The sequence below is a fragment of the Solanum stenotomum genome, chromosome 2 (assembly GCF_019186545.1).
Source record: "Solanum stenotomum isolate F172 chromosome 2, ASM1918654v1, whole genome shotgun sequence".
Taxonomy (NCBI): domain Eukaryota; kingdom Viridiplantae; phylum Streptophyta; class Magnoliopsida; order Solanales; family Solanaceae; genus Solanum; species Solanum stenotomum.
In genome coordinates, this window is record NC_064283.1 from 54,723,294 (window position 1) to 54,740,130 (window position 16,837).

The following is a 16,837-nucleotide window of genomic DNA, read 5'->3' on the forward strand; positions in this document are numbered from 1 at the left end:
GTTGCTAAAACTTAATATTTGTAGCGGCTCTTATCACCACAGAATCAATAAACAATTAGTAGCAACTTCGATGTCGCTACTAAAAAGGACGTTTAGCAACAAAAGTAATCGCCACAAATCTAGTATATTATTTGTGGTAAATTTTACCTTTTAGCACTAACGATAGTCGCTCCAATAACTATGAAATCATTAGATACCAATTCTATTTATTTTTTCAGTTCTCTAAAATTAATATATAACCATTAAAAGCAACCAATAGTATTTTACAAACTTCAAAAGAATTCTCAAGCCGAATAGAATAGTATAAGTACTTCCATCCTAGAAAGTTAACTGCATACTACGTAGTACTAAAGGTGACATTGTATGTGTATACAAACGATAAAAAACATTCATTGCACACCTTCAAGCTTTTGCCAGCCCCATTGTTTAAGAATCTCGTTCCTGTCATTAAACAAAACAGAATCACTTTGAAATTCTCATAATCTAATGTTAACAATAAAAAGGTAGACATAGAGCGATTAAGTCTTTAAAAATCCATAATATTCTCTTGTAACTTTATATATCCCTATGCCATTCTATATTTTGAGACCACTTCTCTTTTGTATATTATTCAAGTCCCATTTTTTCTTACATGCGTTTGTCATCCACAAATTGATGAACAAAAATAATCATAATCTGAGATTCAACAACAATATACCGAGTAAAATCCCACAATAATATGAAATTCAATGTTCGCAATTTTTGGTTAACAATTTTTGCGTGTCTTTTTTCATCTTTAGTCATGAATCCATTTCTACTCATGCTGCAAACACAACTAAGTCCTTCAAGAAAATGAAATTCAAAAAGAAATGTTGTAGCCTACATATGTAGGCCCAAAAGATTTACAATAATATATCATGAGGACCTCGTATCATCGTTGCTGGGAGAAAAAATATAATCTTTCCGTCTTCCTCTCTTCTCCCCCCAACTATAATTAAGTGTCTTACCCTCACTACAAGTCATCCATCTTCTGAAACTTTTTTTCTCTGCTCAAACTTGATTATGATAACACATAATATCTAATAATTTTAAGATCCTTTCCTTAATATTTCCTATCTTTTTGTCTCCCATTTTAATTCTCTTAGAGAAGATCAAAATGTGTCATGCAGCATCAGATCACTTAGTCATTTTATCCCTTATGCTACACTAATCTCAACAGGCAACAAAAATCTAGAAAAAAGCCAAGATACATGTGCTTAGGCTAGAAAGAAGATTAGTAACTCTGATTTTGAGTTATGCATCGATAGTGTATATATTTTCTATATTATCATATTAAGTTGAATTAATCAGGATCAAAATTCAAGACACGATCGAGCTCTTCAAATTACTAAAAATCATCTTCGTGAAAGTCACTACTAGCAGTAGAATACTAAAGTCTGCTAAAATTCAAATACAAATTCAAATTCCACCATATTATAAACATCAAAAGCAAACACAAATTACTCATAAAATACACAGTTCTGCATGCTAAAATCGTAAAATAGACTTGTATTTTTAAACTTGCACCAGAATATTAACTCATATTTATCTCAGGAATTTTATCACACTTTTACCTCTAGAGATGCCTCGGTAATTCCTATTGGCTGTATTTGTGGCTGAGACGTCGTTCCAGAACTTCCACCTCCTCGAAAATTGCAACATCCACAACCTATCCTCCATCTCCTAGTTTTATCTCATCCAATTCCTTTTATTTCCCACAACATCAGATAAGAATAGAAAAGGAGAAGTGTCAAGATCAAAATTAAGATTATAAAAGCAATGAGAGACCTAAGCATTGCCAATGTTGATAATGTGAGAAGTTTCAGTAATAATCTTCTTCAGTTTCAGATTGTTGGTATCTCCTCTGATCAACATATTGGCTAGAACAAGGGAGTCTAATTCCAAATGAAATCTTCAAAAATCATTCTACCTACACCATATCTTGCAGCTTAACTTTCAACTTTGTTATTGCTTACACAATGAACAACAATGAGGAAGGTAAAAATCTTGTTGCCATCACTATGCCTAAATATGCCCCAAATCCAAGCCTTGTCTTCATTAGCAATATAAATTTCATCTGTATTAACATTAACCTGATTAGCCATAGCAATGTCCATGTTACTTGTCTAAATTTAATGACAAGTCTAAGCTTTTCTAATTCCACCTAACAAAATGCAATAGCTAGGAGATGTCAAAGTTAAAGTAGCCTAATTACTCCAAATAATCTTAAACTCCATGCTGAACAATATAACTTGTATTTGTTCTCCATACCTGGAAGAAGCTCAGATTATCTACATTTCTTAGAACAAATTATGCCCAAATCAATCTTAAACTCTAAAATTGATAATGTAGTACCAAATGAAGACAAAAAAAGCATTGGCATTCTCATTGTGTAGGAAACAGATACAGTAAGAGGTAGAGCAGAAGAGCATGTAATGTGCACATAGAGTGAATAATTAAGGTTGAAAATCAGAGGACTTTGTGTACCAAAACTAGACAATTTTGACAAATTAATAAAAAGTTTTGAAACTTAACAGATAACAGGTAAGAAGTGTGTTTCATGGTTTTTAAAGTCTCCCCCGTGATATTAAGCAAGGACGGTGTGGGATCTCAATTATTTTAGTGCATTGTGAGTTAAACTTACTTCCCTAAATTAGGTATATTTACAACAAGTGAAACAATAGTAGAATGAAATGATAACAATTTTAAACACATCTATTGAATAAATGGCTATGGAGGTCGTGATATGAGAAGCTTGCCTCGATTAATGGCAGTCTTTGTACTAAAGAGGCCATTTGGGGTTAAGAACCATATGTTTGAGATTTTTGGAGTTATAGTAACTCTGTTCCGCATTCCTTCTCTTCCTGATTTTCTTAGTTAGTTTATAGCGCAAGGTCAACAAAAATTGTACACTCTTCAACAAATGACTCTATAAGTGACACCCTTAATAGAAGATTACTAAGATGAAAAGCTCACAAACAATTTTCACAACTCCTTAGAGAGGTGAAGCAGAGAACAAGAAAGGTAAAACAATTCGAGTAGACCAAACACTATGATAAGAATGTCCTTGTAGGTATATTGAACCTCTTTTGTTAGTTCAAGAAAAAGATTGCTAAACAATGACACGAAAAGAGTTACATCGACTCAATAGAAAAATGTAAAAAGAAGTGCAGACCCATAAAATTAAAGATTTTAACTGCTCTATCACTACATAAGAAACAATATGAGCTTAAAAAGTTCTTCCCAAGAAATGTCATTGTTGACCCGGTTTCAGTTCAAAGTAAGAACAAAAACTGTTGTTATTCACTGAAGATATAAACACAATGAAAATTAAAGGATAGAAAAAAAAGTTCAAAAATATTATACAAATGATGGATATATCGAAGAATAGTGAGTTTATCCATCTAGTATGTATTACATATCCATATACATGCTAAAGATAGAAGCATTTTGTTTGTAGTTGGTTTCTTGTTGGGCAGTAGATTCCTAACCACCTCTTACATTCTTGCTTCAACTAGTTTATCTTACTGATTTATTTTTTTTATGAGTTTTAAGTGAAATGCTCCTTACCTATCGAATTTGATTTCATATATCGGATCAAAAATATTCTTTAAAGTTTTATTTTGGTTTCAAAATGCCCCTAAAACTAATGATTAACTAGATGAGACTCATATGAAATATCAAGTGACTTCACTTTGTTTGGATGGTTGTTACATAGTGTTTCATAACTAAGGGAAATACAACCATTCAATGTAACCTTCATATTGACCATTCTACACATACACACAAAAAGTCCAAAGAGTAGAGTATATTGGGCTGAAAAGTAAACCATCCTCATAAGGAAATAAAGTAGGAAAGTTAGAACTAGTTTTACCCAACTCTCTTTTAAGAAAAAATGCTCATGTTCTGCAGATTAAAGAATTTTATAACTTTCTTATAACTCAATAATTCAAAACTAATAGAATACATCTTCAAAACTAAAAACCTAGGTAATTTTAACCTAAAAGGAGCTATGTTCTCTGCATAAATAATTGGATTCAAGATATTCAATGCACTGGAAACATGCAATCACAATAACAACATAAAAGGGTCTAAAATTTCAAAAGGAAACTTTTAGCATACGCAGAGTAAGAACAAAAAATTAAGAAACGATTGTCAAGACCGAAATCCACAAAATACAAAAAAATAAAAATAGGGATAAACAAGAGTTATACCATCAAAACATTGAAACTTCTAACCGCTTCAAACCCTCCCAGTGATTTTCAACCCTGAACTTGAAATCTGAAAAAATACATATACCACTGAAAAACTTTTAACAGCTTCAAAACCTTCAATTTCTATATATTTTTGAATGGGAAAAAGAATGGAAAGTGAAATCTCTCTCTCTCTCTCTCTCTCTCTCTCTCTCTCTCTCTCTCTATATATATATATATATATATATATATATATATATATATATATATATATATACCAACTTGAAAATAATTTGAGCTTGAAAAATATACTTGATGGATCCCAATTTTTAATTAGGGCTTCTGGGTCTCTAAAATATGGCTCACGTTTGAAGTAACTGGGAGAAATTTAAACCCTCACAATGATCTATGGGATTCCTTCGATTTGGAGATTTAAAGTTGAAGAAACCTTAAGAGAGAAGGGATAAAAGATTTCTAGAGAGGTGGAGGAATAAGAAGAAAGACCATTGACAAGCTTCTATTTTTTTTGTTTTGTTTTGTTTTAAAATTAAATTAATAGACTAATAGGGGCGACCAAGTTGCCTGAAAAGACATTTACTAGCGACAATTTACAAGTCGCCACTAAAAGGTTGGAGCCAAATTTTTTACTTATAGCGGGAATTAATAATTGAGAATTAGTTACATCTATTAGAAGCGACCTAACATAACACGCCACTAAATGTTTATATTTTGTAGCGGCTTCATATGTTGCCACTGAAAATGTAACTTTTGTTGCAACACATAGAGTCGCCACTAAATGTCGTCACAATACATCCGGATTCTTGTAGTGATTGTTGCGTACTCAGTTTGTATGTTCAGTTCGAGCTATCCAGTAACTTACAAAAATTCAGTCATAATGTGTTAATTACTTAATCCATTGGGAGTAGCAAAATATCAAGTTGGACTAAGGTTCAGCGTACCTAAATAGTCCAGAACTACTAGCCACGTAGGTTGTAAGTCCCCTCTGTGGGCATCATTTCAGTGATCACGCCAACATGCCTCTATACCTCTGGCAGGGTATATTGAGTCCTCTCGATGGGGCATATACATCGGACTCCACATTTAGCTCATGTGATTTTATTATCGGTTATTAGTAGCTACCACAGTTCAGTCAGATCCTATTGCATTGACCATTTATCAGTATATCCAGTATTCAGTTTTAGCATGTTATAAGTTGGTCACTGCATTCAGTTATCTCAGCATTCAATATCTATATCATGTTCATGTTATTTCATTGCTTATTTGCTTTGTTCAGTTATATGTTATTTTAACTTTACTAGAACCTGCATGCTCTGCACCTTTCAAGTACTGACGCATACGTGCGCTACATCTTCTCGTGATGTAGGTTTAGGTTCTCAGCATCTAGATCACGTTTAGATCGGTTCTCAATCTCTAGTTCAACAGAATCAGTGGTGAGTCCTTATTCTCCAAGGACAATAGTCATGGGTTTCTTTTCAGTATCTTTAGTCCTTTGGTTTCCGTTTTTGCTAGACTTAGCTGGGGCCTGTCCCAACATTTCTAGTCAGTTAGAGGCTATTTTCAGACATAGTTAGATTAAGCTTAGTAATGAGTTAATATTTACTTTATATTAAACTCATCAGTTTTCATTCATCTCAGTTATAATATATGGGTATTCCCCATCATTTCAGATTTATTTATGATTATAGCTTCCGCATCAGTTTATTATCTTTAGTATGCTCATGACCATGCCAGCAGGGTTAGCTTGGGATTACTTTTGGTCCTAGGTCCCATGTTCGCGTCTCGGAGGTAGCTCGGAGCATGACATAAGTTGGTAAGCGCCAATTCTGCCTTTTCCACCAATGTCATTCCTATGATCATCAACACCTTATACACTTCATGAACAAACTATTGAGGATCTTCCTCAACCTTAGAACCATGAATCTCCAGAGGATTCATTCTAGTGAAGTCTCTCCCTCTAGTTGCAACCGTACCCACATTTGGGTTCACGGGGACCATAACCTCTCTAATAGCTTGATCCAATACTTGAAAATCAGCCATAAGCTTCACATTAGTCACTTGTTCGGCTAAAGGGTCGGACGGAACTTGAGGAGCTTATCATTCCACATTCTCTCCGGTATTCTTCTAGCATATGCCCTTCGAGTGGAACTATCTTGAAAAGCATTGAATTGGGATTAGGAGAGATAAATGATATAGTTAAACTATATCTCATGACTTTGGATAATGAAAGAAGTGTAGTTTCCTAAGCATCTTATAGCTTCTTATTCATAAATATGGCACGCTTCACACTCCTGAACAAGACGCTATTCGACGTGGCTTATGAGACTTCCTATGACCTTTCTCAACCTTGTTCTTTGAATACCAAGTTTGTCATGGCCCAAAGTATACCCTAGACGTAACATGGCGTATAGGACCCCGTGAAGGCCCTAAACAAGCCACTAGCATACATCATACAAGATAGTAGAAAATCAAGAAAGTTTAAAAATAAAATTCCAAAACATAATAGTTGGTAAAATGTAGCAGAAGTTTAACATAGTCTCAAATCGATCTAGTAAATCTAGAGTGATTGGGATGTAACTCATGTATCACATACAATACAAAAAAGTAAAGACAATAAGAAATAAAAGGATTGGTTCTTGGAACATGAGGACTCACTAATATAGAATATATACTAAGTGATCCCTAGCCATAGAGATACGAAATGGGAGCACCATACCCTACATTAGTGAAACAATGTAGGCAAGAGTACGCGTTAGTAAATGGAATGTACCAAGTATGATAGCAATGCATATAAGTATGAAATCATGATAAAAAGATCTTCCATGTCATTGAAGGACCAAGTTAAAACATGAGATAGCAGATTAGAAACATAATCGTGATCATGGTCAATGCAAGTAGAAATCATGTTAGAAACACATGTGAGATACTTCTAGAAGCAACCTTAGTTCATTATTATGGGATATTTACCTTTAACCGACATAGAGACCTTGTGAGTTATAACAAGGAATTCAGTTTCTTCCTTACACCGAAAAGAGGTGTTCTTACCTACCAAGGTAAGAACCATGAACTGCTAACTTACGTGGATCCACTAGCTAATGTCTATCTAGACAAACCTATGGTGCCACATGGTCTATGGTACATGGATTATCACCGCTTACCTAATTATCCATGAAAGGGAACTTCAAGTAGCCAATCCAAGCTATGTTTCATTAGAATAGCTCTTTAAATTTTTATTCATCTTAGGTGAGAAAACCTTTCAACCTTATGAATTTTTTTATGTGAGAAATCCTTTTACAATAACAACAACATTGATGTTTCACTCTTAAAGTATTGTTAAATCATTTTCATTAATTTCATAGAGAACATGCATATCTTCATAAATTCGTCTTTCATGATACAAAAGCTTCGTAATATGATACATTCTAGAAAACATGGGTTTCATGGGGATTCCTCCTAGAAACATGCAATTACTTCAACTCATGCATAAAAATACATTAAACGATCAATTAGATCATAATTGAAAAGAACTCATGAGATTGACTAAAAACCCTAACTTCCGTTGGAGATTATTCCTTGCAAAATTGGAGAATTTAGGAAACCTAAGAAGGAAATACCTACATACGCGAGTACTATCATACCTTGATGCCAAAAGCCTACAATCAAAGGTGAATTTGGAGACTTGACCTTAAAACCCTAGCCTTCTTCTTCAAGCTTTTAGAGTTAGAATTATTTGGCAGAAGAACTTTAATCAACTTTGAGAGTTTAAAAGAATGAGTTCAATTGCAAAAATTTCGGGGTAAAAACATTTATATGGGTACATAATAGAAGGTAAAACGACATTGCATTGGGTTAGAATAATTAAGAAAATACCCAAAAGCCCCTTTTAAAAATAATTGCCGACCCTCACCAACAATATGACCTACAGTCTATAGGTCACACCATGGACCATCCTGGTCGATTGTTGGTGGGCTTGGAGACAACTATTTTGGACCTCAAAAGATAGGACCCACATGCACTCACCTACGGGACCTGTCTTCGACTCATGCATTGGATAACCGACCATTTTGGTAAACCGTATAAGACTACTGAAACTATAACATTTTTACGAAGTTTGGCCTTACCACCCACGACCCTTCCTACAGGTCGTGTGCCAGAAAATGAACCGTTAGTGGCTCTGTTGGTGCTGGCCCCGAATCCAGGAAAAGCTACAATTTTTCCCATCTTTCATATCCGATGTGTTACAATAATACAGATCATCATATGGAGAAGGAAGGCACGGTCGTCATCAATGAGAAGCATGAAGACTCAATCACTCCCACCAAAGTGTTTTATGTTCCAGGGATGAGGAACAATCTATTTATGTTTCAAATATCGTAATTGCAGGAAGTTATCTCTTATTTGGCCCACATGATGTGAAGTTCCCTTGAAATATCAAAGAACTCAAGGCCGATGTCATTCATACCGGTAAGAGAGTTAATGATTTATATGTTTTATCTGCTTCTAAATCATATATTGAGAATCTCACTAGCAATGATATTGCAAATCTATGGCATGCTAGACTTGGGTATCTTAACATGGGAAAAATAGAAAGTCATGGTAAAGTTAAATCTAGTAAAAGGATTACCTAACTTAACCAATTTTGATGGAGGAGAAATTTGTGAAGGATGTCAATACAGAAAGGCACATCGTCTTTCATTTGATAGATCCTTGTCAAGATCCATTGCTGCACTAGAGATAATTCATAGTCACTTGATGGGGCCAACAAGAAATCATAAATTTTTGGTTGTTCTTATATTCTAATTTTTATTGATTATTTTACTAGATACACGTCGGTTTATTTTGTGAAGCACAACTCAGAAGTTCTCAACAAGTTTATGGAATTCAAGGAAAATGTTGAAGGCGAGTTTGGCTCAAGAATAAGGAGGTTGCGAACAGATAACGGTAGTGTGTACTTTTTGAAGAGTTTCTCTCTTTTTGTCATCAATATGGCATTAAAAAGAATTTACTCGTGCTGATACGCCACAACAAAATGGAGTGGCAAAAAGAAAGATTTGACAGTTAACAGAGACATGTAAAAGTTGACTTCATGTAAAAGATTTACCTGGAGCCCTGTGGGCTGAAGGTATAAAAGGAGCAGCTTATGTGATCAACAAGATGCCACTATCTCCAAATCACATGAAGTCACCCTAAGAATTAATGTTTGGAGAAAGCCTAATGTAAAAAACTTAAGAGTGTTTGGCTCTATGTGTTATGTTCATATCCCTGATTCTCAATGGAGCAAGTTGGATCCCAAGGAAAGAAAATGTATCTTTGTTTGATATGATGAAAGGAAAATGGCTTGGAAGTACATGGATATGATAACTCATTGTTTTGTTGATTCGAGGGATGCCATATTGTCACGACCCAAGCCTAGGGCCTAGACGTGACCGGCGAATGGGGAACCCGAAGGAACCCCAAACAAGCCTCNATTATGGAGTTGCATCAAAAGGGGAGGGTTCTAAAATATTGAACCCTGGAGTTTCAAGATTGCCCATCACAAGTACTTCTCCTGATAATACATATGTTGAGGAGCTAAGCGTAAGGAGGAGCCGTGAAACTCAACAGGAAGATGATGCATTGGTTTTACAAAGACCAAATAGAACTATTGTTAAGCCAGCTCGCTTCAGAGATGATAACTTTGCTAGTACTTACTCTTGTTTCTTTGTAGGGCCAATTGACGATGAAGAACATTTATCTTTTGAAGAAGCTAAAGGAGTCAAAGAGTGGAAGTTTTCCATGGACGATGAATGTTCTATCCATATTCTTCCTTTTCTTTTCTAGCTTTCTCTTCTCTAGTTGAATCTTCTGATCTTAGTTAACGATCTTGGGCTAGTAGAAGGTCTTCTTGATTATATTTTTCTTCTGCTATTCTCTACAGAAATAACATACATATACTCATCTTGAAACTTTGAAATTAAATTTTTCTCATACTCACCATCAAATAAATAACCATTTAGTCTTTAAAACATCTCTTTCATTGTGATCACACTATATGGATCTCAACTCTGATTAATACTTGTACTAGTTAAAATATTGAACATTACAGAGTTCCAAAATGATGTTGAAACTCATCTGAGTCCCTCGATTCCCAACTCAAACGTTGTGAAGAAATCACAAATGATATTGTCGATTAAGACAAGGTCTCAATACAATTTTTTCATGCCTTAAAATAATAAATAAGGGCCTGATTTATTATAACAAAATGCAAAATATCTTAGATATATTGTCCATTGGAAATATATCCATAAAAGGAGATCTAAATATAAAATATATTCTTCAAATATTACATTATTTATTTTACATGCTAGCTAAAGTAGCCAATATTGTAAAATATTCATCATACAAACACAAATACACAGATATGTTTATGCATATAGACACACGTGAGCGTGAGGCGCGCGCGCGCACACACACACATATATATATATATATAAATATATATATAACAACATATATCTTCTAATTCTTTAGAAGATGACCCTCCATATCCTTGATTACGTTAAGGATATTACCCAATAAACCGAGGGGCTCTGGAATGTCTTCAGTTTTCTTTTCATATTCAAATGTCCATATAGTCCACTGAGGTTCATGAGATGTTACAATAGTAAAAGAACTATATATCTCTAGCACATCTCCTTCAATGACTTTCCAACGAATTGATTTTTTTTTAGGATCGATGTCTTCAATAACTTGCTTCATAAACTTCTTTTGTCCAGCTGTTATTATGAAAAAAATAAAAATACAAGAGATGTTACTTTAAATTCAACTGTTCAATTCCTCATTAAAGATTTCAACATTTACAAAATAACATCTTAATCATCATATCATGTTTAACTTTTTTCCTAGATTTTCATTTTCATTCACCCACAAGTGGAAGAGGTTATTTTGTTTCTTGAAGCAAGAGGGTTTACTTAGAATGTATTTATGGTAATCAAACACCATCAAACAACTCTTTTCAAGAAGATCATTTTCTTGGAAAGCACGTTTCATGCTATGGAATACACTTAAATAAACAAAATTGATGTATATAAATCGCAAAGAGTGATAGGAGTAGTTAAATGTGTGTTACCCTCGTTATAACTCAAGCTAACAATTGAACCAACTTTTACGCTTTCACCTTCTTGAATCTGATAATGGTTCATATGTCTAGGACTTATAATAGCAACATGATGAGAATTATTGTGTAAAAAATCATGCATCAAAAATCCTCCACACTTCACCTCCACTGAAGCAATCAATTTTCCTTTCAAACCCATCTTTTATTTTTCTCAAAATAGCAATTATAAGTTGTGAAAAGTAGGTGGTGAGAAAATGTTGAAAACTTGTGGTCTTTATATAGACAGACTTTAGTTAGTTGTGAAAAGCTGGCTTGTTGAAACATTGTCCGCCACATATTTATATCACATGTTATTAATTAGTGAAAGCTAGCTTGTTGAAACATTTTTCGCCACATATTTATATCACAATTAATTAGTGAGGATTGAAGAAATGTTGCTTTAATTTTGTGTATTGGTTTTTGAAACGTTCGTTGCAAGTTTATCTTAAATTGTAAATGATATATTTTATCCCCTTTCAATATATTGGTATTTACTAAACAAAACAATCATTTTAACTATAGAAAGTACGCATATCTTTCTAATAAAAAGAATGCACTCTTAATTATAAAATTGACTAAAAGTACATGAAGTAAAAATAACTAACCACATGCTAAACTAATGTAAGCAAAGCAAGAAACTACTAAATTCTCAATAATAATAATAATAACAAAATAATAGAATGTTGTATAGTAACAACAAACAAGAAACATAAACAATTAACAAAACAAATAAAAAGAGACAAGAGAAGAGAGCAAAGATTTTCTCATTTTCTTAAACTATATTAAGTGTGTATAATACTGTGTCAGATGTCACTATTTATAGGATAGGATTGAGGAATACATAACGTTGACATGAATATGATGTTAATTCATTTGTGATCATGGATGAGATGAGGATGAGAGGTGGGAGTAAAAACTATAATGACTATAATTAGTGGGAGTTACATATATTTACACAATGGACAGTTAGTGGTAGTAAAATTTACGTAATGTACTTCAAATTAATACATGTTTTGGTAACTGTAAAATTTATTTACCAGATATTCAATATGTACAAATGTGGAACTCTGGATATGGACAATTTTCGTTCTCAGAGCCCATCTATTCCAACAATCCACTACTAGCTTCTACTCTAAGGATAAAAGTCATATCTATGCATGCTAGCCATAATTCTAGGATTCATATTAGCTCTAAAATGTATTTCCTGTATGATTGTTCTTGTGATCACCTCTGTGGTCCTCTCTTTGTGTTGAAAGATTCTTTAATTTCTCTCCTGCCAGGTGTGATACACTAATGCTGCTAGAGCCATTCTGTACACTTCTGCCTGCTGTGTTTTATTGCTTCCATGTAATGTGGCCCATTGCAACTCTTCATTCCATCCACTGCTACTCCTCTAAATTGATACCCAGCTTAAGGTCTGATGCTATATCCTCATTGATAATGTACACTCAAAAAAGAGGTGCTAGTGTGTCTCAGGTGCTGTATTAAATAGTGAACATGTTAGGTATGTAATAATCCCCCATTTGCGCAACCTATCTTTAGTATAGAGTCTATGTTGTATTGCCACGTTTAGTGCAAAGATCCATGTAGGCCTCCCTTGATTGTTGCAAGTCAGTCTTTTCCATGGGACTTTGTTGTATTCTCCTCTCAATTCCTTATACATTACTTTGATGCTAAATTCTTTTGCCTCCATGATTTCATTCATTTGCAAGTTCCTCTCTTCAAGCCACTACCCTGCGTATAGAATTCTCTTCACAATCCAAGTTACTATAACATAATAAATATAATATAATATAACATATGATATATCATATATCATATATGATGATCTAGCTTTTGCCTAAAATTTCTTCCACTTTTAGTATAATATGATAATTAGAATTTATTCTTGAATAATTTTTTCTTAACAATAAAAAATAAGTAGTTCACATGCTACTTAAAAGAAGAGGAAGATACATCTAAACCCAATAAACATACTCATTTTGTACTCAAAATTGAGGTTTATAAATACTCATAATTAAATGATTAACAATTATGAACAATAATACAACAATCATCAAAACACGAAGGCAGTTGTATTATTATTAGGTCATGTAAAATTATCGTTATCAAAGAGGTGAAGAATGTAACAAACTAAAAAAATTACATCCTAAATATTCGCGCGTAGAAGATTTTATTTGCTAGATAATGTAAAAAAAAATTATAAAGAAAATTTTATTTTTTGTCTGGTACATAATTCTTTTGGTTTTTTATTTTTGTAATACATATAGATAAAACGACCCATTCAGTCATTTTGAGTTCTAGAACTCCCTCCCCAGTATGATACTTCCTGTAGATTCATTTGAAAATAAATGACTTGTGGGCTGTAACGACCTGTTCCCGTCATTATAGAAAATGCCAATGGGGAAAGAATTGGGGGCCTGAAGAACTTTTTGTAGTAACTTGGGATTTCCTTGCCTAGCTCAGATTTGGATGAAATCGGAGTCACGAGAATCTATGGAAATTTTGTAATGAATGAGAGATTCAATAACGAATTTGGTTAAATGAATCGATAGCTAAGACGTTAAGGAACTCGTACGACTTTACGGAAGCGAATTTAGGCGAGTAGAACTCCCGAAAGTGATCTTAGCGTGAGCATGCAGTTTTTGACGTCCTGATTTAAGATGTGTTGTGAAATTGGGGTTTGGAACTCTAATTCTGACTTTCTGTCTCCATGTAAGTCGACATGGTGGGATTAATTCCACCAGGGCGAGGCCGCTGTGGTGGATTGGGTCCCGCCGTGGCGGGGACAGTCGCAACCTAAGTTAAAAATAAACCCGAAAAACATTATTATTCCACAATTTTCGTTCTTGAGAGATAGGAGACGAACAAGGGAAAGTTCTTGAAAGTTTTCCACCTTTTCTAGCACTAAAGGTAAGGTTTTTACCCCCTAATGCAATTTTCTATCCGTAGAACCTAGATTCTTGGTTAATTACTATTGGGGGAGGGTTTTTTGATTAAATTGGATGGTGGGAAAAAGTCCTAGCTGTACCTTAGGATCATGAGTTTGGTCTTGGGTTATTGAGTTTGTTATAATGTGAATAATTAGACTTTTGATTGTTGATCCTTGCGTATATAATTTGTTTGTAGACCTAGAACAAGCAGAAAGAATCCGTAAAGAGAAGTGTCACTCCCCGAGTCAATAGCCTGGGCGGGATTGACATTCGAGAACCATTGCTGGCCCCAAGCGAACCCTTGGCCTGACTTAACTTATAGCGGAAGACTTAAATAGCAAGAAAACAGTCTCAAAGGATAACTCATGCAATAACTTAAAGAAATATTAAACTAGCCAAAATGGCAACTCAAGTCTCAAAGCAAAACATCTAAAATACAAGACTAAAGAACTAATATCTAACTGTCTATGAAGCCTCTAAATACTTAGAGGGATGTCAGGACAAGACCCCCGATCATCTTAACAACTAAAATACTAGAAAACAATGTAAAAGGAGTCCTCCGGAAAGCAAGGAGGCTCACCAACTGACTCTGAGTGCTCAACTGGATCAACGAGGCACTGGATGTTGATTGTGGTTATCGATATCTGCATCATGAAAAGATGCAGGAAAAATCACATCAATACATTGAATGTACGAGCATACGAGGGGAAAATTAACATGACGTAAGCTTGAAAGGACTATGAAATAACACTTACCTTAGCTTTACTCAACTTATGAATACTCAACTCAAATGCAAAGTCAAAACAACAATAATGGTGCAGTTTATACAAAGCATTTAAAATAGTAAATGACAACTCAATGTATTAAATAAATACAATAACAACTCAATTTACATATAAAGAAATATAATACTGGGGGAGTTTCTCTAATTGACAACCGTCACTATGAGCTAAAGTGATGATACATCGTCTCACACACACTGCCAAAACTATCCTATACCTTATCGTGATAAAGAATGCCTAAACTAAGTGGATCCACTAGTCTATGCTAAAAAAACATTAAGGTGTCATCTTAAAAGTATGACCCTTTCTACCCACGATGGATACATGGTTTCTGGAGACTTGAGTTATTATGAACTCATCCCCATATCTGTGCTTAATACTACTCCCAAAATATACTCAGCTCATATGTTTTAAAACAAAACTCTTTCTGTGATTTGAGGTAATTACTCAAAAACTAGCTTAAAATCTCTCTTGAAAATTGGTGTTTCCCTTCTTGTTTAAATGTGAAAACATTTCAAATCTTGGGAATACTTAGTTCTCGTATAATCTTTTGAAGAAATGAACTTTACTCTTACTCTTTACTCAACTCAAAACTCAAGCCTTAAAACAAAGTTAAAACATTTGTAAAACAATTTTGGATACTCTATGAGCTTCTCTTGACTTGACTCTTAACTTTCTTGAATTGAATTATGGATTCAAGACTCATGATCTCATGTTTGTGGATGATTTCATGATGTTTAGACGTACCTTAGAGTGTTGAAATCAACTAGAAAACTTAGGTACATTCCTAGGGAACTCAAACGGAAAGAAGTGTGGAAAAGTGGAAAACCTTTTGTCCCTGGCGCTCTGAGTAGCGCGGAACGCCAGAGGGTGAATTTCAGAAACTGGATTAAGGCGCTCTGGCTAGCTCGACGCCCCACAGCCCAAACTTCAGAAGCCCTTTTGGGGTGCTCTGAGAGGCGCGACGCCGCATCCCCCTCCCCAGATTTTTTGACGAATTTTCTTGCTCGTTTTTCAACTCTAAACCCTCTAGATTCGATTGGTTCTTTTTCCAAACACTTATATTCGACTATATCACCAATATATGAAGGAATATACCCAAAATCACACCTAATTTCATGAATCAAACTCAAGAAACGTCTCAAAAACATCAACAACAAAAACCCCCAAGAACTTAAACAAAGTTCATCAAAAACTCATAATCTTTTCTTTCAAGAACACAATTACGCTGAATGGAATCATGATTGGTGCATGGGTGAACTAACCCAACACTACGTGATCTCACATACCTCGTAGGATTGAATCCTTCGCCAGATCCACAACCAAAATTGCAAGAACTTGACGAATTTTGAACTTTTCTTTTCTTTCTCCTCTTTTCTCTAGTTTCCAAGTCCTAGCTTGTTTTGGTAAAGTGTAAACTGATCTAATTTTATTTAGAGCCCAATTAAACTTCTAAAAATGAAATTAATGAATTGGGTATGGAAAAGACCAGAATACCCTTCCAAAATCCGGTTTTGACTTTCCTTATCTAGACAGCCCAACTTCAAATGGACATATATCACTCATACGAATTCGAAATTGTGCAAACTCGGCTGCGTTGGAATGATAATTCAAGGATATTTACTATCGTATCTTGTAGAACACCTAACTCATCCTGAGATAGGAAATATTGTCGTTTGAATGGAAACAAAACTCAAAGTTAACTTAATTTTGTCAAATTTCAAGATTTTTCATTCTTTCCAAAAATGACTCTTTCAA

General features: G+C 34.2%; 1 protein-coding gene and 1 long non-coding RNA gene across 2 annotated transcripts; both read right to left on the reverse strand.

Annotated features, from left to right (window-relative positions):
* Positions 1–219: 219 nt before the first annotated feature.
* LOC125855606 (uncharacterized) lies at positions 220–4,717 on the reverse strand. Its single transcript, XR_007445506.1, has 4 exons — positions 4,524–4,717; positions 4,233–4,299; positions 1,593–1,723; positions 220–441 (listed from the first exon to the last, which is right to left on the reverse strand). It is a non-coding gene; the product is annotated as an uncharacterized LOC125855606 (long non-coding RNA).
* A 6,010-nt stretch (positions 4,718–10,727) lies between these two features.
* On the reverse strand, positions 10,728–11,524 carry LOC125856115 (kirola-like). The gene is made up of 2 exons (XM_049535680.1): positions 11,338–11,524; positions 10,728–10,984 (listed from the first exon to the last, which is right to left on the reverse strand). Exons 1-2 carry the CDS (start codon positions 11,522–11,524, stop codon positions 10,728–10,730), a joined length of 444 nt encoding a protein of 147 aa, XP_049391637.1.
* Positions 11,525–16,837: the final 5,313 nt, after the last annotated feature.

What these genes read in the sequence shown, in the direction of transcription:
- LOC125856115 (XM_049535680.1), bottom strand. Translation starts at nt 11,524, where the DNA reads ATGGGTTTGAAAGGAAAATTGATTGCTTCAGTGGAGGTGAAGTGTGGA. An exon ending in TAGCTTGAGTTATAACGAGG is followed by an intron (nt 10,985 to 11,337) that starts GTAACACACATT and finishes TCATAATAACAG; the next exon opens with CTGGACAAAAGAAGTTTATG.